The 26,287-nt window shown below is 44.2% G+C and overlaps 1 protein-coding gene across 6 annotated transcripts in view; it reads right to left on the reverse strand.

Moving 5' to 3' along the window:
- Positions 1-26,287, reverse strand: part of VCL (vinculin) — a 71,639-nt gene that overhangs the window by 3,504 nt on the left and 41,848 nt on the right. For 2 of the 6 annotated variants that reach the window (XM_068119980.2, XM_068119981.2), the window contains exons 13-23: positions 26,145-26,273; positions 24,941-25,090; positions 24,678-24,786; positions 23,410-23,492; positions 23,065-23,189; positions 19,918-20,012; positions 19,644-19,765; positions 16,633-16,722; positions 4,398-4,493; positions 3,106-3,402; positions 54-260 (exon numbers count right to left, since the gene is read on the reverse strand). In XM_068119980.2, coding sequence (XP_067976081.1) covers positions 54-260; positions 3,106-3,402; positions 4,398-4,493; positions 16,633-16,722; positions 19,644-19,765; positions 19,918-20,012; positions 23,065-23,189; positions 23,410-23,492; positions 24,678-24,786; positions 24,941-25,090; positions 26,145-26,273 — 1,503 coding nt within the window. Of the gene's footprint in view, positions 1-53; positions 261-3,105; positions 3,403-4,397; positions 4,494-4,649; positions 4,687-16,632; positions 16,723-19,643; positions 19,766-19,917; positions 20,013-23,064; positions 23,190-23,409; positions 23,493-24,677; positions 24,787-24,940; positions 25,091-26,144; positions 26,274-26,287 lie in introns of all 6 variants that reach the window. The other 4 variants (XM_068119982.2, XM_078779821.1, XR_013623797.1 and 1 more) reach the window with 3 other exon arrangements.

Raw genomic sequence — 26,287 nt, forward strand, 5'->3', positions numbered from 1 at the left:
ACAAAATAATTAAATCACTACAAAAAGGCCAATGGTCACAGGTGAAGGTGTACCTGCAGCAGGTTGGTTCTGATTCGTTTGTCTGTGCATTGCTTCGCCACCTCCTTGGCGAGGCCGGTCACCTCGTCAGAGGACCGTGCAATTTGCTTTGCACACTCGATGAGGGCACGCTTGTTGCCACCTGCGTCACCACGTACCAACCTGGACATCTCCGCCATCAGCAATGCCATGCGCTTCGCTGCTGCAATTATATCATTTCCCTGTAGCAGGCAGATGACAGAAACAATGGAGGAGGTTTATAACATGAAGGACCAGAGAAAGAGAGAGAGTGGCCCAGGACATCACAGAGGCAAGCAACAAGGAAGAGGTCATTCCTAAATTCCGTGCGTGTTCTCTACTTTCTCACGGCACTGCAAACCCAGGGCACCCGCTGTTCGCAGTCTTTGTAGAAAGGCCCAACATTCGAAAAGGCACTGCTAGCAGATTTCCTTCCAAGAGCAATTTGCAAAACCATTCCACATTCCACATGCCATGCATCCTGCAGTATTGCCATTCCACAGAAGTCCCAATGGCATTCTCCATGCAGTTTGGATCAAGCAGAAACTGGAGCCGAAAGCCATTAAGTGTCAATGAGAGGAAAGACAGAGGGTAGAGGAATAGTCAGTGGGCCCAAACCTAAGATTTGGATTGTCGGTACCATCTGGGGAGACTAAACATATAATTTTTGAAAAATAGATTAATCTTCACTTTTAGACATTTATAGACTTGTTACCAGCTTATTTCCCAAACAAATACACTTACTATACATATTCACAGGACATTGGCAAAATCTGATGAAACAGCTAAAATGGCAACTTTTATCATGACAGGATTTCCTGTGCATTAATAAGGCAGTGGTACCAAATCTGTCTGAGCAGGTGCGAGTTGACTCAACCTGTCAATGGAAATCTTTTATTCCCATCATCATCATCTTACGTTGACGAAGCCTCATTACAATCTTCTTCTTTATCAAATTATACCGCATCCACTTCATGTGAAGCACCACGTTTACAAGATAGCAGTTCCAGAACTGTCTCATAAGCTGGAAGTCCATTCCTCCAATCGATCAGGGGGTCACGTTCATCATTTGTGATTGTTCACCTGCTTTGATTAGGTGCCAGTATATCTGAATGTGAGAACAAACATTCCATCCACATGAATATTTGGTAATTGGCTTGATGAGAGGAATGTTCTGTTGGAGGCAGTTATTGGCATGGTGGAAGGTGCTGGGATTCAAGCTCTCCTCTTTTGGCCCAGAAATGCATTCAATTCACATCAGTGAAAATGCAAATGCAATATTCATTTGCATCGGTTATCCGCTTGGAGCCGTAGAGTACATAAATGTGAGTTCCCTTCCAGGTTTTTGGTTGGACTCGGCTGGGGTTGGAACCACCGACTTCCCAGACTCAGAGTGGATGCTATAACCATTACACCACCATGTATGCTATGTGAAGTGTTCTGATGAAACTTGCAACTAACTGGTCACCAAGGTAACAATGCATTTTATCTTGGATCATCCTTAATGATTTTCAGGGCATATAGTTCACTATGACCAGAAAAAGCGCTGGACATCGTGGCATCCAGTAAGAGCAGGAAGTCTTGGCAATGCAGGGCACAAACACCAGTCCCGAGAGCTAAAATGATGAATTTTTGTTGCGTATCATCACCACAGATGAAACATTTGTTTGGCCTGACGAACCCAAGACGAAACGGGCACTCGTGCAATGGAGACACCCATTGTCACCAACACAAAAAGGTTCAAGTCATGTCCAAGTGTAAGAAAAGTGATGATGACGACAATATTCTGCGACCAAAATGGGTGCTCTTGCCACACTTCAATGTGTCATCGTGAAACAGGAACCAGTGAAACATTCCACAATTTGCCGAACGACCATTGAAGTCATCAGTTGAAGCAGTCATCAGTCATTGAAGTCTTACACGAGCCTCAACTCTGTATACAAAAAATAAAATAAAAAAGCCAGCGATGCACACAAAGCATCCTCGGGCACTCACCACTGGTGTCATTCTGCAACAAGACAATGGTGAGGCCTACAGTGCAGTCAGTACATTGAGGGGTTTGGTTTTGAAGTTTCTCATTCACGTTACAGTAGCCGGATCTCACATCGTCAGATTTTCACCGGGTTGGCCTGATGAGATACACTCTCAGATGGCGGAACTTCAGTGATGATGATGAGGTCCAAGTAGAGGTGCAGGAATTGGTCAGTGGCCAACCAAAATCATTTTATTAGGAAGGCATCAGTACATAACCTTGTGAAGCGATGGCAGAAGTATGTAGATGTGCAATGGTCTTCCCCACTGGTAAAACTTACTTGGTGCGTAATTAACAGATTGACCTTACTTATAGACTTCCATGGGCTGCTGCCAGTTGGTGAGAGTTCAATCAATTCGATTAACGGTAGGAAAAGTGACAGCCCCGGTCCACGTTTTGTGACGAGGGGTATTGGAAAAGTATACGATGTATTACAAGAGCATCAACTACAAATTATGGATGCTCATCTTTTACGAAGAAGATTTGACAAAATACTGTGCTACCTTTTTTAAAATTGTCTATCATATTAGAATTAATCAACGAGGGTTTCAGTACCCTAAATATATCCTCAAGTTTAGTCCCCACAGCTCATACTTTTAATCTATAAATGGCCCACAGACTGGAGGGGGGTTGGAAGGTAGAAACCAGAACGGCATGGCTCGGGTGAACGGTCAGTAGTGATGTGGCAGGGGTGGAGTGGGGTTGGTAATGATGTGGTGGTGAGGGTGAAGAGTCAGGTGGTGGTGGTGAGGGTAAAGAGTTGGGCTGTGAGCGTAAAGAGTTGAGTGGTGAATGTGAAGAGTTGGGTGAAGAAACAGGTGGTGGTTGTGGAGGATTTAGGAGGTGGGGAGGAGGGGGGCGGTTGGGTTGGGTTGGGGGGGGGGGCGGGGGGAAGCACAGCTGAAGGAAAAAGCAGCTGAATGTAACAGGATGCAAACAGACAGGAATCTGGGGACTTGATTAGAATTAGTAGCCTTTCTTCTCCACTCTTTTTCCATTCTCCTTCTCTTCCCCACCTTGCTACTCCATTGATGTGCCTCCTTGTGCAGCGACTGTGCTGCCTCGAGTAAGGCTACATGCACCGGATCACTGTGCCGCGGCTCGAGACGTCCAATCTCATATCGTTCCGCAAGAGCGGCGGGCAGTGGGGGAGAATGGGGGCTAGGAAGCAGTGGTGACGGAGTTGGAGGCAAAGGCGAGGGACTGCAAAATGGGGCATAGACCCCAAATTTCATTTCTTCATCAGGTAAAGGTGGTGTTGGGAATGGGGGAGAAGGAGTCAGGAGAGGAGGAGAAGGCGTTGGTGGTTGGGGCTGTCACAAGATGGTAAAGGGTGACAAGTAAATGGAGGGTGGGATGGTTGGGGTGGGGAAGAGGAGGGGCAGGGTGAAAGAAAAACAATGTTTATGAAATAAGGGCAATAGTGTAAGGGAGGGTTCAGAAGGGCAGGTTGAATGAGACAAATTACGTGTTAGAAATGATTGTAATGATCAATTCAGAGGGACTTCACAGGTGATGAAAAAGAAGAGCATTCGGGATGGAACAAAGAAATATATAAATAAATAAGAGAAAGGTGTTAGGTATAAATGATAGAGAAAAAACATAATGGACTGGCAGTTAAGGATTTAAATCTCAAATTACTCTCCCTTTTCATTCCAAATCATCGTCACACATCCGCTCCACACGACTTTTATCCTCCATCTTTTCACCTGCACCTCTTTCACATATACAGTCATTCACCTCGATCACCTACAATTTTGAGAAACTTCTCTCTGGCATTTTAAATCACGACAGCCAGGCTTCGGTTCCCACGCCCGATGTCCCACTCGGCGCAAAGCAACTCGCAATTAAACATCGACAGCCTGTCCAAAATGCCCTCAAATCCGACGTTGCACGTCTAAACCACTTTAACCCGAGTTACACCTCATTTAGACACGTGACATTTACGCTCAACACTGCAACGTGCAATTCCTTTTAAATGCAATGTCTTTGCAACATAATGCAATGTTTGCAACAGCGGGAGTCCGAATCCTGCCGAGCAGGTGCAATCCGTGGGGAAGCGCAGCGCAAATGTAGGAGGTGCAGTGACGGCAAGAAAAACGTAGGCCACAATCCACGTTAAAGAATATAGGTTTCATGTATCAAAAATATTCAGATTAAATAATATATTGGTATATTTAACAGAATTGAGGCTTAAAAGTGAAATTTGACAAAAAACAATAGATTGATGCAAAACAACCGCTAAAAACCAAAACAATGTTTGAAGAAGCGAGGTGTGAAACTTCGAAGAGCAGCAAGCCGAGCGCACCTTGCTGGACCACTTGCGTGCTTCCTCGTGCAGCTGTCTTGCCGCCACCATCATACTTTGGTTCACGGCTTCGTCGGCCACAGGGTCTGGGAACACCTGCACAACCACAACGATTGGATGAGAAAAACCACAGCCAATACAATCTGCCATACACACAAGGAAACGATGCTCACAAGAATACAAAAATTAAAAACCAACACACCCACAGGCCACAACACCAAAACAACAATCGTACAACATCAACTTTCTTACCGGTAGGCTGAGGTCCAGACCTTCTGTCGTCCTGTAACTGCAGGCACATAGACAGCCTTCATGTCTTCCAGTGTCCCTGTGTCGTAATATCTGCGTTCTCATCTTTAACTCCACATAGCCTTTTCTACTCCCTATCCTTTCCATTCCTCATCCAGAACCATAAATACATCTGCCTCACCTCATACCTGCACGTCCTACTTCCTCCGGCGTTTCAATATCGCCATTTGCATTGTAGGACAATACTACTACTACAGAACTGGATGGCTAGCAGGATGGCCTCGAGGTATGCACACTCGCCTCCGAGTGTAATAGCCTGGTTTAGTTTCTCAGCCCAGCTATAAACCATCATCCTGGTGTTTCACGGGCAGGGCGAGGCATCAATGTGTGCCTCAAATTGGGCATCCCATCTGCCGGCATTATTTGGCGGATGTTAAAGATCCCATGGTGTGTTTCACAAAGAGTAGGTGAGCTATTGCTGGCACCCTGAACAAATTACACATTTCTGCTCTAAACCGTCATGGTGAGACCTAATTCCTGCTCCGAATTCCAAATTCCTGCTCCAACCTACCTACAGAGCACTGCATCAATGGCACAACTGCGCCTGCAGTATCACACACTTGGTTGCATCAGCTGAAATGATATCTCAGAGATTTGTAGTCTATGGCAGTAAGACTCCCTATGTACTATACAGTGCCTTCAGAAAGTATTTATACCTCTTGACTTTTTCACATTTGTTTGTGTTACAGCCTGACTTTAAAATGGATTTAATTGAGAAATTTTGTCACAGATCTACACACAATACCACAATAACCCATAATGTCAAAGTGGAATTTTTTAGATCCATTTTTACAAAATAATTAAAAATGAAACACAGAAATATCTAATTTACATAAGTATTCAACCCCTTGAGTCAATACTTCAGAGAAGCACCTTTGGCAGTGATTACAACTTCTTGGGTATGTCTATCAGCTAAAGCACATCTGGATTGGAGGAGTTTCTCCCATTCTTCTTTGCAGATTTGCTCAAGCACTGTGAAGTTAGATCAGGAGCGTCTGTGAACAGAAATCTTCAAGTCTTTCCACAGATTTTCAATGGGATTCAAGTCTGGGCTTTGGCTGGGCGACCTAAGGACTTTCACGTTCTTGTTCTGAAGCCATTCCAGTGTTGATTTGGCTGTATGCTTGGGGTCATTGTCCTGTTGGAACGCAAATCTTCACCGCAGTCTGAGGTCTTTTGTGCTCTGAAGCATCTTCTCCTCAAGGATTTGCCTGTATTTGGCTCCATTCATTGTTCCCTCTATCCTTAAAAGTCTCCCAGTCCCTGCCGCTGAAAAGCATCCCCATAGCATGATGCTGCCACCACAATACTTCACAGTAGGGATGGTGTTAGATGGGTGATGAGTTGTGCTCGCTTTCTGCCAGACGTTGTCTCATCAGACCACAGAATCTTTTCCCTCTTGCTCTCACTCTTTCATGCGCCTTTTTGCAAACTCCAGGCGTACTGTCATGTACCTTTTTCAAAGGAATGGCTTCCGTCTGGCCATCCTCTCATTAAGCATAGATTTGTGAAGTGTTACAGAGACTGTTGTCTTTCTGGCAGGTTCTCCCATCTCTGTCAAGGATCTCTGTAGTGGTGTCAGTGGTCATTGGGTTCTTGGTCACCTCCCTGACCAAGGTCCTCCTTGCCCGGTTGCTCAGTTTGGTCAAACGGCCAGCTCTAGGAAGTGCCATGTTGTTTCCATTTCCAAATGATGGAGCTCACTGTGCTTTTGGGAACTTTCTACACTTAGTCAGGTTCACTATGTTTTTTTCGTTCAAAATCATGGTAGATTAGCAAACCTATATATTTTTGGAAACGTTATTACATGGAAAATCTGAAAATCAATGTTTACATTTGCCAATTCCGACCAATTCGATTCGACCAATCGACCAATTCCATTCGACCAATTCGACCATTCGACAATTCGATCGATTCGATTCGATTCATCGAATTCGATTCGATCAACCATTCGACCAATTCGATTTGCCAATCAATTTGACCGACCTTTGTTTGTGTGGAACGGACTGTGAAAACGATGCGGACTATATTGTCGGATACGACACACAGGACAGTGATGACGAACTCTAAATGGCATATTCTGTAATCGTGTATGTTTGATGCCATTGACTGCCTGTGTATATTTTGTCATTGACTGCCTGTGTAGATGTGAAGTTATACTGACTGCATGTGTATATATGATTTTGCTGACTGCCTGTGTATGTTTGGTGATATGAATTATTGTGACACATTTTGATGTTATTAACTGCCTGTACAAAATGATAACATGTATTTGATTATGCAACTTATCGCGAATATAAAGACTATTTTGCAATTCAAAACCTTTGATTCGTGTCTTACCATTCCCCATAGCACTAATTTGATACTTTCATTGGATTCTTTGTCCCTGAAAATATAGGTTTCGTATATTTTAAAAAGTTTTTAGGGTAATTAGAGGCAGAAATAGAACAAAATATGTATTTTACAGTGGCCATTTTGAAAATCCAAAATGGCCGCCATCAGGTATCTCTCCAAATGTAAACATTGATTTTTAGTTTTCTTATGCTATAACCTTTCCAAAAAATTTTAGGTTTGCTAATCTACCATGATTTTGAACGAAATATAATTTATTGACATAATGAACCTGACTAACTCCAGAAATTGTTTTGTACCTTTCCCCAGATCTATACCTCTTCACAATTCTATATCGGAGTTCTACGTACAGTCCCTTGGACTTAATGGTAAAGTTTCTGTTCTGACATGCACTGTCAACTTTGGGACCTTGTATGGAAAGGTGTTTCTTTCTAAATCATGTCCATTCAACTAAATTGGCCACAGATGGACTACAATCAAGTTGGAGAGACATCTCAAGAACGATCAAAAGAAATTGGATGCACCTGAGCTCATTTTGGTGTGTCATAGCAAAGAGGTCGAATGCTTATTGACCTGAGACATTTCAGCTTTTCATTTTTAATTATCTTGTAAAAAATTTCTAAATTAAAAATTCCACTGACATTATGGGTTATTTATTATGTGTAGATCAGTGACAAAAAAAAATCTCAATTCAATCCATTTTTAATTCAGACTAACAACAAAATGTGAAAAAGTCAAGGGTTGTGAATACTTTCTGAAGGCACTGTGTGGGGATTTTTATTTACTTATTGTATATCCGTCTATAATATATTTGTCCAAGATTTTAACCCTTTGAGTACGGGATTTTTTTTGATAATTTTTTTGATTTTTTGTTTTTGACGTACTGACGATCTATTTATAGGTATAGTCGATGACGTGTAGTAACGTCATCCGTACACAAAACTTTTTCGCGGGTTGCGGCACTGGACGTCATCCGTACTCAAAGGGTTAAAAAGGTCATCTGTTTGCTTCACAAGATGGGGGTCTATCATGGTTCACTTATATGGAAATCCTTGTATTGTATCCTTGTCTCCACAAGCACAATGCGACAATGTACCTGAATTTTATCCACTCTATGTGATTTTCCGTTTTTACAATATCAACTATTGTAGTTGAGTGGAAATTTTCACGTGGTTAAGTTTTAGCACTGAGTGACATGAAAAAGTGTTCACGTGTTTTTAATTTAGTGGGCACAGGACATGACAATCTCAACGATATTAACCACGTGAAACCCCAGCGGCCGTTTACATAGGGAGAAGATAACTTTTTTTTTTATGTTGAAGGCTCCCACCACGGACAATATACTCCTCATCGAGGCCTTAAATAAAATAATTGAACTAGCAGAAAAATGAAGAAAGAGAGAATAGTGTAAAGGTTTTTGAGAAAGCAAAAAAAAAATTTTTTTTTAAATGGAAAATATAAGTGTTTGGAAAGACATGAGAAGGTAAATAGTTCCAGAGTTTGTCAATGGAGTGGAAGAAACAAACATCATAACGGCCCATCCTTGAATTGCCAATGGCCACACAATAATCATGCGATGATGTCGCGTGTCGAGTATTCCGACATGTGTAACTTGCAGTGTAACTAGAACTGAAGGGAAACAATCATGAAAATATAATTTATTATAACCTACGGTTTACAAACCTGGTGTAAATCATATGGAACCATTGAAATACGGATTGCAAAATACGGCGGGAAAGTACAACAAAGCACATCAACTCAATGGTTAATTGAATGCAGAGATTAGTAAATTCATGCTCTCCTGGAGCATTGGGTGTTTTTATTCACTCTAATATCCTTGTCTCCACAAGCATCTCTGTCTCCACAAGCTCATGTGGGACTTTCGCACGGACCAACTTTAAATATTTCCTCGTTGGTGGCACGGACAGACTGCATGAAGCCCTCTTTTAACCAAGTTTGCACGTTTCGGAAAACGTTGAACTTCGCCCGCTTTTGAAATCGGCTTCAAATAACGAAGCATATTTCACATCGAATTGTTGACGCTGAAGAACAGTACTGTAGTTGTGAACCAGGTAGACCTACACTACACGTGCTGACCCAGCGGCATTGCTTGCCGCTCACTACAGCGAGACTGGTAACTGTATGCGTATGGCACGAGCATCCTTTGTGCACTCTGGTACTGTACTCTCTTAAAAAAGATAAATACAAGTAGAGATACATTCAAAGTATACTACCCACATGCCAAATAAATAAATAACATATCCTCCAGCACGCGACATTGCCAGGATGCCTACGGTGTCTGGTGATGCCACCTTGGAGCACATGTAGACGGAATTGGGAGGGAGCAGTGTACAATAATTCATTGATTAATTGTGTACTTAAAATAATAAATGATAGTTGTATAATAATTAATTTCTTAATCAATCGACTAATAGCATACCTAAATCGCCACCATTTCATCCGAATCTGTAACTTTTTGAAAATTAATTAATTAAGCAATTTCTGGAAAAATTTAAGCAATCGATTAATTGATTATTCAATAAATCAATAAATCAAAAGCCCTTTATAGCCAAATACCTTGGTCACTGTAGTGTCCAAATAACTTCCTAGCTCAAAAGATGCCTGAGATATTGTCCAGATGAGAAATAAATAAATAAGTACAAAAGAAATAAATAATAATTAAGTAATTAATCAAACGATTGATCAAAAAAATTGTCTTGCCAAAGCCTTCCGGGTATTCGAGGATATGTTACCCTTCCCTTCTGAATTACCCTTCCGGGTTCGGTTGCGAGAGTACGCTGGCGTTGCATATTCGCCGCTTCTCCGACTGGATGGATGTACAGGGTCTGCTTCTACTTTTCTGACCTGACATCTCACACCTGTCCTGCCTTTTCACACCCGCACGTGCCGCGTGTTCTCCGGCTGGATAACGGAATCTGCTTTTGATGGTACGGAATACGGAATCAAAAGGCCCGCTCCCGTTGTTTGTGGCCGTGGCCTTGTTTGCCGGTGGCCTTGTGGTCTTGGTGGCCTTGTGGCCTTGTTTGCCGCTGTGGTCTTGATTAGCGGCTGCAGTCGTTTGCCGCTGCGTTTGCCGCTGCGTTTGCCGCTGCGTTTGCCGCTTTGCCTCCTCGACCTTGGCCTCGTACTCGTCCCTTCGCTCCTGCCTGGCATGGCTCTGAAGTACTCCGCCGCAAGGCTTCTTCTGCTCAATACCCGCTCCACCCCATCATGCATCTCTGCCATCAAATCAAATGGACTCCTCCGACGACCCAGGTACATTCACCGTGGCTCCGGTCGCAAGTTTGTTTATTTGCAATCAGGTCACTCCATCCCCGTCCTCTGGTCGGCTCAGCGCACTCTCACTCTTCGTCCCAGCGCACCTGGTCACAGCAACCCACACGATCGCACCTCCTGCCTACGAACCCTGGCTAAATCACCTGAATTCATCCCTGCTGTTCAAAACAACATCAAGCTCACCCTGTTCAACACCCGGTCCCTCAACAATAAATGCCTCATCCTGAACGAATACATCCTGGATAACAAACTGGACTTTCTCTGTCTCACCGAAACCTGGCAACAACCTCTGGACTACTACACACTCAACCTCACCACACCCAATGGATATTCCTACGTCAATAAACCACGCTCGGAGGGCCGAGGTGGTGGAATTGCCGTTATCCACCGTCAAGACATCAAGACCAACCTCATCTCCATCTCATCTGCTCCATCATTTGAACACCTGGCTTTAAAACTCTCTGGTCACACGCAGTCAGTCATGGCTGTCGTCTACCGCCCTCCCAAACCACACCCATCATTCCTGTCTGACTTCTCCTACTTTCTGACCCAGCTATGTTCCCTCTCCCCCTCAATCCTCCTCCTTGGTGATTTCAATATCCACATGGACTCCACTGACTCCACAATAACCACTGACTTCACTGATTTACTCACCTGCTTTAACCTCACTCAACATGTCGACTTTCCTACCCATATCCGTGGTCACATTTTGGACCTTGTCTGCTCCACTGGATTAAATTTGCACCATCTCTATGGCTCCGACCTCACCCTCTCTGACCACTTAGCCATCACTCTGACCATCAACATCCCCGCCCCAACACCAAGGCATTATCGCACAATCAACTTCCGTAAGCTAAACGCTCTTTCACCTACCTCATTCTCATCCACCCTCTCTGAAAAAATGTCCACTTCTCCCTTCATTGACCTCCACACCCCTTCCGACCTCACTGACTACTACAACCACACTCTCTCCTCCTGCCTTGACCAGCTTGCGCCTGTAAAAACCAAAACAGTTTCTTTCACCCATTCTGCTCCCTGGTTTACCCCTGAACTCCACCTGATGAAAACTCGTGCTCGCCAACTTGAAAGACTCCGCAATAAAACGGGTCTCACAGTTCACTCCCAAGCCTACAAGGACCACATACAACACTACAAAGATGCCCTCTCCCGCGCCCGCTCTGCCTACTACTCTCAAATTATCCACTCTGGCTCCGGAAACCCAAAAGCACTCTTCTCGACAATAAACAAACTCCTCCGCCCCCTGAACACCACCACCCAGTCATTCACAGTAGACAACTGCATCTCCTTCCTCTCTTTCTTCCAACGCAAAATTGACAACATCTACAACAGCTTGACCACCGCCGCACCCGCTCCCCCTCCAACCACCTGCCCCCCCTTGTCCTGCCATCCCCTGTCTCGGTTCTCCCCAATCTCTCCTACTGACCTCTCTGAACTCCTCATAGGAATGAAAACTGCCACCTGCACTCTTGACCCCATCCCCTCCAGCTTTGTCAAAGCCTCCCTCCCTGCTCTCTCTCCACTTATCATTGCAACAATAAACTCCTCCCTGTCTACAGGCATCGTCCCACCTTCCCTCAAAATTGCTGCTGTTACCCCCATTCTAAAAAAACCTGGTCTAAACCCTGACACCCTAAACAACTTCAGACCCATCTCCAACCTACCCTTTCTGTCAAAAGTTTTGGAACGCGCTGTAGCCACTCAACTCAAACATCATCTCTCTGCCAATAACCTGTATGAAACATTCCAATCCGGATTCCGCTCCAACCACAGTACTGAAACTGCTCTCCTCAAAATCACCAACGACCTTCTCCTCTCCTCTGACGCTGGCAACCTCAACATTCTCGTCCTCCTCGACCTCAGCGCTGCCTTTGACACCATCGATCACACTATCCTCCTCACCCGACTTGAATCCACCTTTAACGTCACCGGCACTGCCCTCTCTTGGATTAAATCATACCTCTCTGACAGATGCCAGTTCATCTCCATCAATAACTGCAAATCCCCCACTGCTCCCCTCCCCCAAGGTGTCCCCCAAGGTTCAGTTCTTGGCCCCCTCCTCTTCATCCTTTACCTGTCCCCGCTCGGTCACTTAATCCGCCGTCATGGTCTCCAATTCCACTGCTTCGCCGATGACATCCAGCTTTTCATCTCCACCAAGTCCGTCTCCACCGACACCCACTCTATCCTGACAAACTGCATCACTGAAATAAAATCCTGGCTTCAAATCAACTTCCTCAAGCTTAACTGTGATAAATCTGAAATAATCATCATTGGCCCAAAAACGCTCACAAAATCCACCCATAACTTTGCCCTCAACATCGACGGTATCCCAGTATCCACCTCCCCTCACATCCGGAATCTTGGCGTCATCTTTGACCAAACCCTTTCCTTCGACAAATACACAAAACAGATCACAAAGTCAGCCTTCTTTCACCTGAAAAACATTGCCCGTCTCCGCTCATCCCTCTCCTCCACGGCTGCAGAAACCCTCATCCACGCCTTCATCACCTCCCGTCTGGACTACTGCAATAGCCTCCTCTATGGTTCACCCTCAAAAATCACCAATAAACTCCAATACATTCAGAACTCCGCTGCCCGTCTACTCACTCATTCCCGGACCCGTGACCACATCACCCCCGTCCTTTACAAGCTTCACTGGCTCCCCATCCCCCAGAGAATCCAGTACAAAATCCTCCTCTTGACATACAAAGCCCTCCATAACCTGGCCCCATCCTACCTGGCTGACCTCCTCTCCAGACACACTCCCACCCGCAACCTCCGCTCTGCTGGTACCAACCTCCTGACCCCCTCCATCCGGACCAAATTCAGATCCTGGGGGGACAGGGCCTTCTCCATCGCTGCTCCCACCCTCTGGAACTCACTACCTCACACCATCAGAGACTCCTCCTCACTCACCACATTCAAAACATCACTAAAGACCCACCTGTTCAACGCTGCATTCAACATTCAACCCACAGCATTTAACCCCTGACTATCTCTTCTCCTTCTCCCTCCTTTTGCTTTAAATATTTCCCTATTGATTCTTGTCTTTTTGCAATTGTTGTTTTCATGTATTGTTATGCATTATGTTTTCCACTCTGTCAAAGCGCCTTTGGGCTTCTGGAAAAGCGCTATACAAAATAAATGAATTATTGTACACCGCTCCTTTCCTATGCCATCTCCAGGCATTGCAAATCGTCATTGCCGGGCACCAAAGGGGGCTCGGCAGTGACGCACGCTGAAAGAGAGTACTCAGTTTTCACTCTGGTTTCTTTCTTGTTGTACACCGCTCCTTTCCTATGCCATCTCCAGGCATTGCAAATCGTCATTGCTGGGCACCAAAGGGGGCTCGGCAGTGACGCACGCTGAAAGAGAGTACTCAGTTTTCACTCTGGTTGTTTTCTTGTTTGTTTGTTTTCTTGGTTGTCCGGACGATATCTCAGCCATCCTTTGAGCTAGGAAGCTGAAATTTCGGCACAGTAGTGAGCAAGTCCTTTGTCAAATACGGTATTTTTTGTTTTTTGAATAATCAATTAATTGAGGAGTTATTTAATTATTAGCGTTTAATTAAGTACTTATTTAATTAATTAAATTTCATTTATCTTCTGACCATTATTAACTCAGGCACCTTTTGAGTTAGGAAGCTGATATTTGGACATGCCAATGACCAGGTGATTTGGCTGCAAAGGATATTTTTGATTTATTAATTAATCAATTAATCGATTAATTATTTAATTATTCGATTAATGACAAAAAAATTTTTTTTTTTTAAGTTACAGATTCTGATGAAATAGTGGTAGTTTATGTGTTCTCTGACCAAATTGATTAATAATTTAATTTTTTTACGATTATTATTTATTTATTTTCATTATTAATCATTTATTTATTTTCTTTCTCATTTGGCCAATATCTCAGGCACCTTTTGAGCTGGGAAGCTAATATTTGGACATGAGTGACCAAGTGATGTGGCTATCAAGGATATTTTTGATTTATTGATTAATCATTTCATCTATTAAGTATTTATTGATTAATCGATTAATTATTTATTGAGTAATCAATTAATTATTTAATTTTTTATAAATGACTTATTTAATTAAATTTCTAAAAGATACATCTTCGGATGAAGCACTACTGGTTTAGTTATGCGATTAGCCAATTGATTATGAAAATATTTTGTGATAATCTTTTATTGATTTTAATTATACAATTAATCAATCAATTAGTGTACACCTCTCCCTCCCAATGCAGCCTCAATGAGCTGCACTGCGGTATTGCCGGGCGCCGGAGGCGCCCCGGCAATGCCGCGCTGCAGCATATTTAATTATTTGGCATGGGGCGGTGTACTTTGAATGTATGTGTACTTGTTTGTTTTCTTGTTTGTTTGTTTTCTTTCTTGGTTGTCCGGACGATATCTCAGCCATCCTTTGAGCTAGGAAGCTGAAATTTCGGCACAAGAGTGAGCAAGTCCTTTGTCAAAAACGGTATTTTTTTTTTTTGATTAATCAATAAATTGAGGAGTTATTTAATTATTAGCGATTAATTAAGTACTTATTTAATTAATCAAATTTCCTTTCTCTTCTGACCATTAACTCAGGCACCTTTTGAGTTAGGAAGCTGATATTTGGACATGCCAATGACCAGGTGATTTGGCTGCAAAGGATATTTTTGATTTATTAATTAATCAATTAATCGATTAATTATTTAATTATTCGATTAATGACAAAAAAATTTTTTTTTTAAAGTTACAGATTCTGATGAAATAGTGGTAGTTTATGTGTTCTCTGACCAAATTGATTAATAATTTAATTTTTTTATGATTATTATTTATTTATTTTCATTATTAATCATTTATTTATTTTCTTTCTCATTTGGCCAATATCTCAGGCACCTTTTGAGCTGGGAAGCTAATATTTGGACATGAGTGACCAAGTGATGTGGCTATCAAGGATATTTTTGATTTATTGATTAATCATTTCATCTATTAATTATTTATTGATTAATCGATTAATTATTTATTGAGTAATCAATTAATTATTTAATTTTTTATAAATGACTTATTTAATTAAATTTCTAAAAGATACATCTTCGGATGAAGCACTAGTGCTTTAGGTATGCTATTAGCCAATTGATTATGAAAATATTTTATGATCATTTATATATTTAAATTTCACAATTAATCAATCAATTATTGTACTCCTCTCCCTCCCAATGCAGCCTTAATGAGCTGCACTGCGGTATTGCCGGGCGCCGGAGGCGCCCCGGCAATGCCGCGCTGCAGCATATTTAATTATTTGGCATGGGGCGGTGTACTTTGAATGTATTTGTACTTGTTATTATTATTATTAAAGCACTTGCTCACTATTGCGCCCAAATTTCAGCTACCTGGCTCAAAGGATGGCTGAGAAATCGCCTGGACAAACAAACAAAGAAAACAACAAACGGAGTGAAAACCGAGTACTCCCTTTCGGTGCGCATCATCGCCAGGCCTCCTTTGGCGCCCGGCGATGACGCCGTGCAGCGCCTGGAGATGGAATAGGGAGGGCCGGAGTACAATAGTTGCACGTTGTTAAATTTACGCTCCTCTGTTGTCGCGCAAAAAGCATGAAAATTTCCACTTATACAGTATCTGTGGTAAAAATTCATAAATCATCAAAGCTCGGCCAATATGCTAACTGAACTCATCAGGAGAATGAAACCTAACATAAAAAGCACGGAATGCAAACACGCAAAGTCTGACACAATGTCCATGTGAATTATTAAGGAATTTCCTCGATGGACCAGTACTGTGAATCATGGGAAACAAATTGTGGCCTTGCTATTGGACAAGACTATATCACATTGGAATTCGCCGTTACATCAGCACCAAACCCATAATTCGGTGGAATTGATGACGCATCTGCCAAGTTTATAAAGCTTTATGAGTGCCTAATACAAGATCAATATATTGAAGTAATTTGCCTTGTAAGAATGTTGGTAAAAACCCCACCTGGCTCAATAATTATCTTTGAGTGGGACAATCTGCCTGGTATAATCATCATTAAACTGTGCTCTCCACGGCTCCCTCCTTCCAAACTGGATAAATAATAAATAAATAAAAAATACCTACCCCTCAATGACCAGAACACGCATTAAATAATCTTAATAATCCCACAATCTCAGCCAATCAGCATTAATATGGTGTAATGCATCGAATGACATTCTGGCTAAAAGAGTTCATAATAAAATCATAACAGATTAGTGTAATAACTAGAATTACCTCATCCCGCTCGTCGGGTGGTGGGGGGCGAGGTGGTGGCGGCTCGCTGCCCTCGGGGAGCGGGGGCTTTGGGGGGGCTGCTTCATTCAACTGTAGAATCGGTAGGAATGACACAAAAAAACAAGAGTGAGTGACAGAGACATGCATACAGACAGAGGAGAAACATGGAGAGGAACAAAGAGACAAAGAGAGGGGGAGTGAGAGAAAGAGAGAGTGGGAAAGAGAGAGAGAGGGATCGAGAGAGGGAGAGTGAGAGATAGTGGGAGAGAGGGAGAGTGAGAGATAGTGGGAGAGAGGGAGAGTGAGAGATAGAGAGGGAGAGAGGGAGAGTGAGAGATAGTGGGAGAGAGGGAGAGTGAGAGATAGAGAGGGAGAGAGGGAGAGTGAGAGATAGTGGGAGAGAGAGAGAGGGAGAGTGAGAGATAGAGTGGGAGAGAGGGAGAGTGAGAGATAGGGAGAGTGAGAGATAGAGAGAGAGTGAGAGATAGAGAGGGAGATAGTGGGAGAGAGGGAGAGTGAGAGATAGAGAGGGAGAGAGGGAGAGTGAAATATAGAGAGTGGGAGAGAGAGAGGATGGTGAGATAGATGTGATACATATATAGATAGATAGATAGATGAGATAGATACATGTGAGAGATAGAGAGTGGGAGAGAGAGTGAGAGATAGAGAGAGGGAGAGTGAGAGATAGAGAGGGAGAGTGAGAGATAGAGAGTGGGAGAGAGGGAGAGTGAGAGATAGGGAGAGTGAGAGATAGAGAGAGAGTGAGAGATAGAGAGGGAGATAGTGGGAGAGAGGGAGAGTGAGAGATAGAGAGGGAGAGAGGGAGAGTGAAATATAGAGAGTGGGAGAGAGAGAGGATAGTGAGATAGATGTGATACATATATAGATAGATAGATAGATGAGATAGATACATGTGAGAGATAGAGAGTGGGAGAGAGAGTGAGAGATAGAGAGAGGGAGAGTGAGAGATAGAGAGGGAGAGTGAGAGATAGGGAGAGTGAGAGATAGGGAGAGGGAGAGAGTGAGAGATAGTGGGAGAGAGGGAGAGTGAGAGATAGGGAGAGTGAGAGATAGGGAGAGTGAGAGATAGAGAGGGAGAGAGTGAGAGATAGTGGGAGAGAGGGAGAGTGAGAGATAGAGAGGGAGAGAGGGAGAGTGAGAGATAGTGGGAGAGAGGGAGAGTGAGAGATAGAGAGGGAGAGAGTGAGAGATAGTGGGAGAGAGAGAGAGGGAGAGATAGAGAGGGAGAGAGGGAGAGTGAGAGATAGTGGGAGAGAGGGAGAGTGAGAGATAGAGAGGGAGAGAGTGAGAGATAGTGGGAGAGAGAGAGAGGGAGAGTGAGAGATAGAGAGGGAGAGTGAGAGATAGTGGGAGAGAGAGAGATAGGGAGAGTGAGAGATAGAGAGAGAGTGAGAGATAGAGAGGGAGATAGAGAGAGAGTGAGAGATAGAGAGGGAGATAGTGGGAGAGAGGGAGAGTGAGAGATAGAGTGGGAGAGAGGGAGAGTGAGAGATAGGGAGAGTGAGAGATAGAGAGAGAGTGAGAGATAGAGAGGGAGATAGTGGGAGAGAGAGAGAGAGTGAGATAGAGAGGGAGAGTGAGAGATAGAGTGGGAGAGAGGGAGAGTGAGAGATAGGGAGAGTGAGAGATAGAGAGGGAGAGAGTGAGAGATAGTGGGAGAGAGTGAGAGATAGAGAGGGAGAGTGAGAGATAGAGAGGGAGAGAGTGAGAGATAGTGGGAGAGAGGGAGAGTGAGAGATAGGGAGAGTGAGAGATAGGGAGAGTGAGAGATAGAGAGGGAGAGAGTGAGAGATAGTGGGAGAGTGAGAGATAGGGAGAGTGAGAGATAGGGAGAGTGAGAGATAGAGAGGGAGAGAGTGAGAGATAGTGGGAGAGAGGGAGAGTGAGAGATAGAGAGGGAGAGTGAGAGATAGAGAGGGAGAGAGTGAGAGATAGTGGGAGAGAGGGAGAGTGAGAGATAGGGAGAGTGAGAGATAGGGAGAGTGAGAGATAGAGAGGGAGAGAGTGAGAGATAGTGGGAGAGAGTGAGAGATAGTGGGAGAGAGTGAGAGATAGTGGGAGAGAGGGAGAGTGAGAGATAGAGAGGGAGAGAGGGAGAGTGAGAGATAGTGGGAGAGAGGGAGAGTGAGAGATAGAGAGGGAGAGAGTGAGAGATAGTGGGAGAGAGAGAGAGGGAGAGTGAGAGATAGAGAGGGAGAGTGAGAGATAGTGGGAGAGAGAGAGATAGGGAGAGTGAGAGATAGAGAGAGAGTGAGAGATAGAGAGGGAGATAGAGAGAGAGTGAGAGATAGAGAGGGAGATAGTGGGAGAGAGGGAGAGTGAGAGATAGAGTGGGAGAGAGGGAGAGTGAGAGATAGGGAGAGTGAGAGATAGAGAGAGAGTGAGAGATAGAGAGGGAGATAGTGGGAGAGAGAGAGAGAGTGAGATAGAGAGGGAGAGTGGGAGAGAGAGAGAGAGTGAGATAGAGAGGGAGAGAGGGAGAGTGGGAGAGAGAGAGAGAGTGAAATACAGAGAGTGGGAGAGGGGGAGAGAAATACTTTATTCAAACACAGATCATGGTAATTTTGAAAAAAAAACAATAGTTTGGTCATTCATTATATCATCTATTTTTGTTTAATAATAAAATTTATGTTTCCTTTTTGGCCAGAACATCTTTGCACATCGACAACGCCAAGTTTATAATTACGAAACCATGATTAATGAGCAATTCCACGTTGTACCTTCTGTTCCAAAACACGACAGGACAATGCAAGATGAAAAACAGAACAACAAACAATAGGCCAAAGGATCCAGAGAAACGTTTTGTGCTCAGACTTTTCACAATCCCATTCTGTGTTTAATTTAAATCTTTTAAAAAGTTTTGAAGTCAATAAAATAGCCCGTTAGTGAACAAAACACGCACGACCGAGCCTCTGGACGACGTCGACCAATTAAAAGCCCACAGAAGCAAGACAATGAATTTTTGTCATGTTAGACAACGGAAGACTTGCGCTGAGCTCCTCGAGGCTCGGTGGAGGAGGAAGGGAGGGTGCCGGGGGTTGGAAAGCACATTTGACTTTTCCGACTGCTTCGAGGACTGAATGTCCTGCTTTCACGAATGACTGCTGGAGCTCTGAGTGAGAAAAGGGAGTTTATACAAGGCCATCGAGAATGGAAAATGTCTCGAATATAGAGGATTAGAAAGACGCCATTAAAGAGAAATGCAAGAGCGGAATAAACAGGTGATGTGTACGAGGGGGAAAAGCCGAGTCCCTCGAGGAATACCAGCGTTCCCTATGTCTCCGGCGACGGCCTTCGCCGACATCACCAAAGGTGCGACTTCTCTTTCCAGCGCCATCGCCGCATCGCCGACCAAAGCCCTGCACACACGTTATGGTTACTCATTTGAGAGACCTCGAATGCAATTACAATTATTCTCATTTGGGGGGATATTACTCTTTGGGGGTGGGAAAGAGGGGGTGCAAAAAAGTAAATAAATCAGGAAAACAAACACGAAAAATGACACCTGTCGAAAGGACTTTGCACGAGGTGGCCAAATGTGCATAGAATGTGCAGAACAAATATTAATCAATGTCGATATTGCAAATCGGAATGCGCGTTTTGTGGTTTGGACGCATTTCAGGCACGGCCTAATCGACACTGCGTGGGAGGAATTCGCATTTTGGCCTAGAAATTTGAATCGCACTTCATTAACCCTCCGTTAGTGTGGTGGGACTTTGGACATGGTTAGTAACATTAGTTACCCAAGGGATTGGAGATACCCCACTACACGAATGGAGGGTTAACAAGGCAGAGGAGGTGACGAGGATCTTAGTGTATCGGATAAGAAGCTCGGGTAATGTGTCATTTCCACCGAGTCCAAGGTCCACGGACACGGGTAATCCTTGGGAACTTAGCGGCATGCCAACCCCGAGGAAAAGCAACGCCCTCCATCATCGACTCAGGCACACAAGCAATGGGTGGTCAAATATTGGCTGCCAGGCTCAGACCATCCCAAGCACCATGGTCCACGGGCAGGGGAGCTGGCGAGAGGAGGGTGCTGCTCCGGAGCACAAGCGAAGCATGGTTTGGCATCATTCTGCCGAACATGATCATCATGATCCCACAGCACATCTTCCCTCATATCACAATATGAATCACCCTGTGGTCTTCGCACTCTTCGTTAAGCTCTGCCATGCCGACCACTCCACTCTCAGCATTTTGCCGTGAACGTTAAATTAAACCGATCGGTGAAACTGACCATTTGTTCCTCTACAAACATGCTCATCAATGGCGTTGTCCACTTGGTCACAGCTGAACCGGTCGATGGCTTCTTCTGGTGACGAACCCGATGCCGAGTCCCCGAGGTAACTCTGACATCATCACACCAATTCTTGCGAGATACATTCCCTCTTTGCGTCTTCCCTGAAACATTCCGCAATCACCTCTTCATGACTGACCATCTGGCTTGCTGTTTGATAGTCGTACGAGTGGTGTCTGCCGGGACGTGTAACACTCGCCGTGTGAAATGTTCAGCTCGTCCATGTTATGCAAAACTCAAGCAGGGATTTTAACCAAATGGATTCATTGATGATCTGGGGAATTATTCAGGTTCCATTTCATAGCAAAGCCATATTTTAAAATGAAATATGTGAAGGTGAAGAGTCGTGCATAGTTGGAATAGCACCCTAAATAATGCCTAAACAATGTCGACATCACAAAATGGTGAAATCCACACAAGCACAATAGACTTGATCATGTTAGTGGAGAGTAAAAGCTCGAAGGTCCAATGTTTCAACCACAGAATGGCCTTCAACAAAAACATAGCAGGAGATTTGATCTATTAATACATGATCAAAGGCTTGTAGTGCAGTTGACACACACACACACACGACAACCAAGACTGTTAGACAAGACAAACACAGCCAGAGCGTGGGGGAAGTGCCGTCGCCAGTGACGTCACAACAATGGCGCCGCTTTTCTCACCGCACTTAGCGGGGCATTTCCCAAGGAGGAATTTCCTCCATGAAAATCTCTGTCGATGCCAACTCTGGGGATTGGCCGTAACTCCTAAACTTCTAAATGTTGGACGTCAATTTGGTACGACTGGGCTGGTGTTTGACCGGCTGACCTCCCAGTCTCAGAGTAACGCTCTAACCATTACACTACCGAGTCAGGTCAATGGTGTAGTGACAATTTTCTTAAGTTCAACACTCAAAAGGCTAAGAAGAGATTATTTTTTGAAGGAAAGAATGTGTGTGTGTTTGTGTGTGTGTGTGTGTGTGTGTGTTTGTATGTGTGTGTGTATGTGTGTGTGTGTTTGTGTGTATGTGTGTGTGTGTGTGTGTAAGTGTTTGTGTGTGTGTGTGTGTGTGTGTGTGTGTGTGTGTGTGTGTGTGTGTGTTTGTATGTGTGTGTGTGTGTGTTTGTATGTGTGTGTGTATGTGTTTGTATGTGTGTGTGTGTGTATGTGTGTTTGTTTGTGTGTGTGTGTATGTGTTTGTATGTGTGTGTGTATGTGTTTGTATGTGTGTGTGTGTGTTTGTTTGTGTGTGTGTGTTTGTGTGTGTGTGTGTATGTGTTTGTATGTGTGTGTGTTTGTTTGTGTGTGTGTGTGTGTTTGTATGTGTGTGTGTATGTGTTTGTATGTGTGTGTGTGTGTATGTGTGTTTGTTTGTATGTGTGTGTATGTGTTTGTATGTGTGTGTGTATGTGTGTGATTGTATGTGTGTGTGTGCATGTGTGGTAAGGGTAAAGTGGGGGTGAAAGAGCAAAACAAACAAGTGGGGTGGTGAGTCGATGGCTGAGGCACGTGCATGCAAAAAGGCTGAGGTCTACAGATTATTGCTTTAATATCGAGGTATGACCTAAAAAGGTCGGGAAAGGGGGAAAAGGGGGAAAAGGGGGAGGGCAGGCGGGTGGGGGCGTCAAGGGAGAGCAAGGCGTTTGTATCCACTAATGTAGGAAGTCGTATTATAAGATCTACAAATTGATCCTAACTGCATAACACACAACAAAAGTAAAACCTGTGAGTGCTTTTCATGTGTTTGTTCAGTTATGGTAAGCAGCGGTACATATCTATCATTGTTGTAGTAGTGAGCACACCCGCTCCCTGGGCAAAAGTACCCTTCTCAGTTTGCAGGAGTACGTGCTGGAGTATTGCACCGGAGTAAGGCTAAAGTACGTGCTCATCTGCTGGCCTAGTGCGGCCACTTAAAGCCAGTATTGAGGTTGGAAGCAGAGTTAGAACCGGGTTTGAAATGTCTACATAGGCCCAAGAATGATTAAATTTCCATTTTGGAGTTTCATTGACGTCCACATTTGCTCCTTTATACTTAGATTCAGAATTCATTTTGAGCAACTACAATCATCTCCCCAAGGCTTCACGATTCGTTTTACCCAACCAGCCCTTTTGAAAACCACGCCGCTTACCTGAATTCTGGCTCCTCGGAGTTCTCCTGCTCACGTCGTGCCACAAGAGCGACCCGATTTGCTCTCCGCGCCATGCTGGTCGCTCCGGCCACCAAAAGTTGGGGCCGTAGTTCGGCTAGAGCAGTCTGTGGACAAACCCCCCATGAGGCAAATTATTGGCTCGGTGAGAGACCGTTGCTACATTTCCACGACAAAAATAATACGCAGGGAGCACGCAGCGACAACATTTATCGCAAGAATCGTGACCGGTCTGGTTCTGCGATTAGGAGCAACGTTTTCACAGGCAAGGTCTCAAAAGCGTCGACACGGCAAGCTCGGAGATAGTTCCACCCCCACAAAACCCACCTTGCACCTCTCAAGATCATTATAAATGGCGGTTTCTGACGCACTGACTAGGGACGGCGTATCCACCGATTCATCCACCAACCCTAGAAAGAAGATGCACAAAGAGTGGGCGATTGCAAAATAAATTTCTTCCTTTGTTCCTGCAACATTATCCATCTCTCTAACCTTAAGGATCATGTTAAACCGGCAACGATGATCACAGATTTATGGTCACATGAGGTAGCCATCAAATCAAATGCCATGCCTTCATGTTTTTGCCATGGCATTCGATTGGCTTTCAGCAGTGTAGCAGTTTTTAATCGGATCACTGGATCGCCCACTTATCTCTTCAATTGAACTGCCCGAAACCCACCCGAGAGCCGGAACACGACGATGGATGGTGTGTGTGTGAGTGCGTATACATCAGAGCGCATGGCAAACCATGGTGGCAAATCATGGTGGCATCAATGGCAAATTCTGACGGCATCGCCATGATGCAACGGGTGGAAAGGCTGGAAAGGGTGGAAATGCGAATGGTTCGGTGGATGTGTGGAGTATCGTTGAGAGAGAGGAAGACAAATGATGAATTGCGATAGATGATGGGAATAGAGCCTGTGATTGATGCTGTGAAGAGGAACAGGTTGAGATGGTTTGGTCATGTGTTGAGGAAGGATGAGAGTGACTGGTTGAGAAGAGTGATGGAAATGAATGTAGCAGGAAGTAGAGGACGGGGAAGACCGAGAAATACTTGGCTAAAGATGGTGGAAGAAGAAATGCGGGCAAGGGGGTTAACAAGGAGAGATGCAGAAAATAGGGCAAAATGGAGAAGATTGTCATGGGGACCACAAGGCTAACCCCCGCTCTAGCAGGGAAAATGGCTTTAAAATGCATGTTGTTGTTGTTGTATCGCCATGATGCACAACGTAACTCGTCTTCTCACAGGTTTAATGTCTAAGCAAGTTTGGATAATAAAACCGAAACCAGTGATTGGATAAACAACGATCAAATTGTGAAAAAACTGAAACAGCAAAAAAGCTTATGGTCACGGCCACCCATGTTGGTGACGTCATCATATTGCCCGTGCAACGCAACAGTGTGACGGAATGATTTTGATTGCTCGTGAAATAAGTATTACGAATATCGCTGGCAAACCTGATAGACCAGGCCTTGTTTTAATGTGGTGATCACGGTAACGAGCTGACCATTGCTTGCTAACAGCCGCCAGGTTACCAACCCATTGTCATTATCCCAAAGACCCTCATTTATCACCACCGCACCACCCACCTTACCTGTCATCTTCTCCATGTTTGTGAGCCATTGGTTCTTCATTGCATCAAAGTGTTCGACAGCAGCTGCATTTCCAGGGTTTTTGAGAAGAATTCGAGCCGAAGATACAACCTATCCCAAAATGCGCACACACACACACACACACACACACACACACACACACACACACACACACACACACACACACACCTTTAACCCTTCCAAGTCTCACAATCTCCATCCACACCAAAACCCAAGTCCACAAAATACATGAGCAACTATTTACCTGTGGCGTGAGGTCCCTGGCTGAGCGGACGCACTCGCGGATTCCTTCAACCGTGGCCACGTTTGGTGCGCCAACGATGGCGGCACTCTCTGCTGTGGAGGCAAGGCGTGAGGAATTCTCCATGAACTGGGCCGCACGATCTTCAAACACCTGCGGAGTGCACACCGTGTTACATTCCCAACACGGTAGCAAGTCCGTGGTCAGCCAAAACAATTTTTTACTGGAACAGCATTGATTGATAAAGTTCTTTGTTCAACTTTAATGTTTTCCTTATGAACTACGTATTGTCGTATTATGCTGGAAGCCAGGGAACAGGAGTTTCCGGCCTTTTTATGTTTTTATTTTCCTCTGACAAATATCCCGCTAAACTGCTTCTCCCTCCCTACCTTTGTTTATTTTGACCCTTTCATGGATAGCTCGCAAAATCTCAGGTCCTCAGAATTTTGCCGTGACGGTCAAATTAAACCGACCGGTCAAACCTTACCGTTTGTTCCTCTGCAAACATGATCAATGGCAATGTCCACTTGGTCAACACCATTGTCCCCCATCTCGACTCATGATCTTTCATTGCAAAATGATTAAGATTCCTCAAATTGGAATTTGTTATTGTCAAATTGGAAAATTGGAATTGGAATAATCAGATTAAGATTTAAAACAGCTGTTCACCACCATCTCTTATCTTCCCCCATCCAAAACCTTGATCTTTTCTACCCCCGTTAATTCACCCCAGATCCACTTTTTTGAAATACCGACTTCTTTCCTGGAAGTCCTAGCAGTGTCCATGTGTTTTTTTTTTTTACCTCATACACCCCCCCCTTCCCATGCCTCCTCCCCCCCACCCCCCCAAGCCCTCTCCCTCCCACAGATCTCCCGATGTCCCTGCTCTCCATCTTGTTCTCCCGCTCCCTTTATCATATGTTTTATGTCAGTTTGTCTTTTTTGTGATCAATGTTAGCTCTTACACCAGCCTCGATCTTGTAAACAAAAAAAAATTATTGCTTTCTCTTGCTGTTTCCAAATATTACCTTTTTGTGTTTAAAAAGAGGTTGAATTAAAACTTGCGTTAAACTTAAACTTAAAAAAAAGGCAGGAAGGAGATCGATGTTCTTTTTTTAAATAAGCCTTTGTATGTTGACAAGTATTCCTCGCTACTCAAAATCTCAACCACCAATTGACAAACAGCATTTGGTCATACGGTGCTTACAGCTGAACGGTTTGGAGTGTCCGCTGGAGCAGTTGCAGCGGCTGCCAGGAGTTTGAGGGGCATCGATGTATCACTAAAAACATCGCACAGTTGAGCAGTGACTACATCTTCCATGCGTGCACGCAGAGCCTGGAGGGGGCGGA

Source organism: Myxine glutinosa, chromosome 6, assembly GCF_964187855.1.
Source record: "Myxine glutinosa chromosome 6, kmMyxGlut1.1, whole genome shotgun sequence".
Taxonomy (NCBI): Eukaryota; Metazoa; Chordata; class Myxini; order Myxiniformes; family Myxinidae; genus Myxine; species Myxine glutinosa.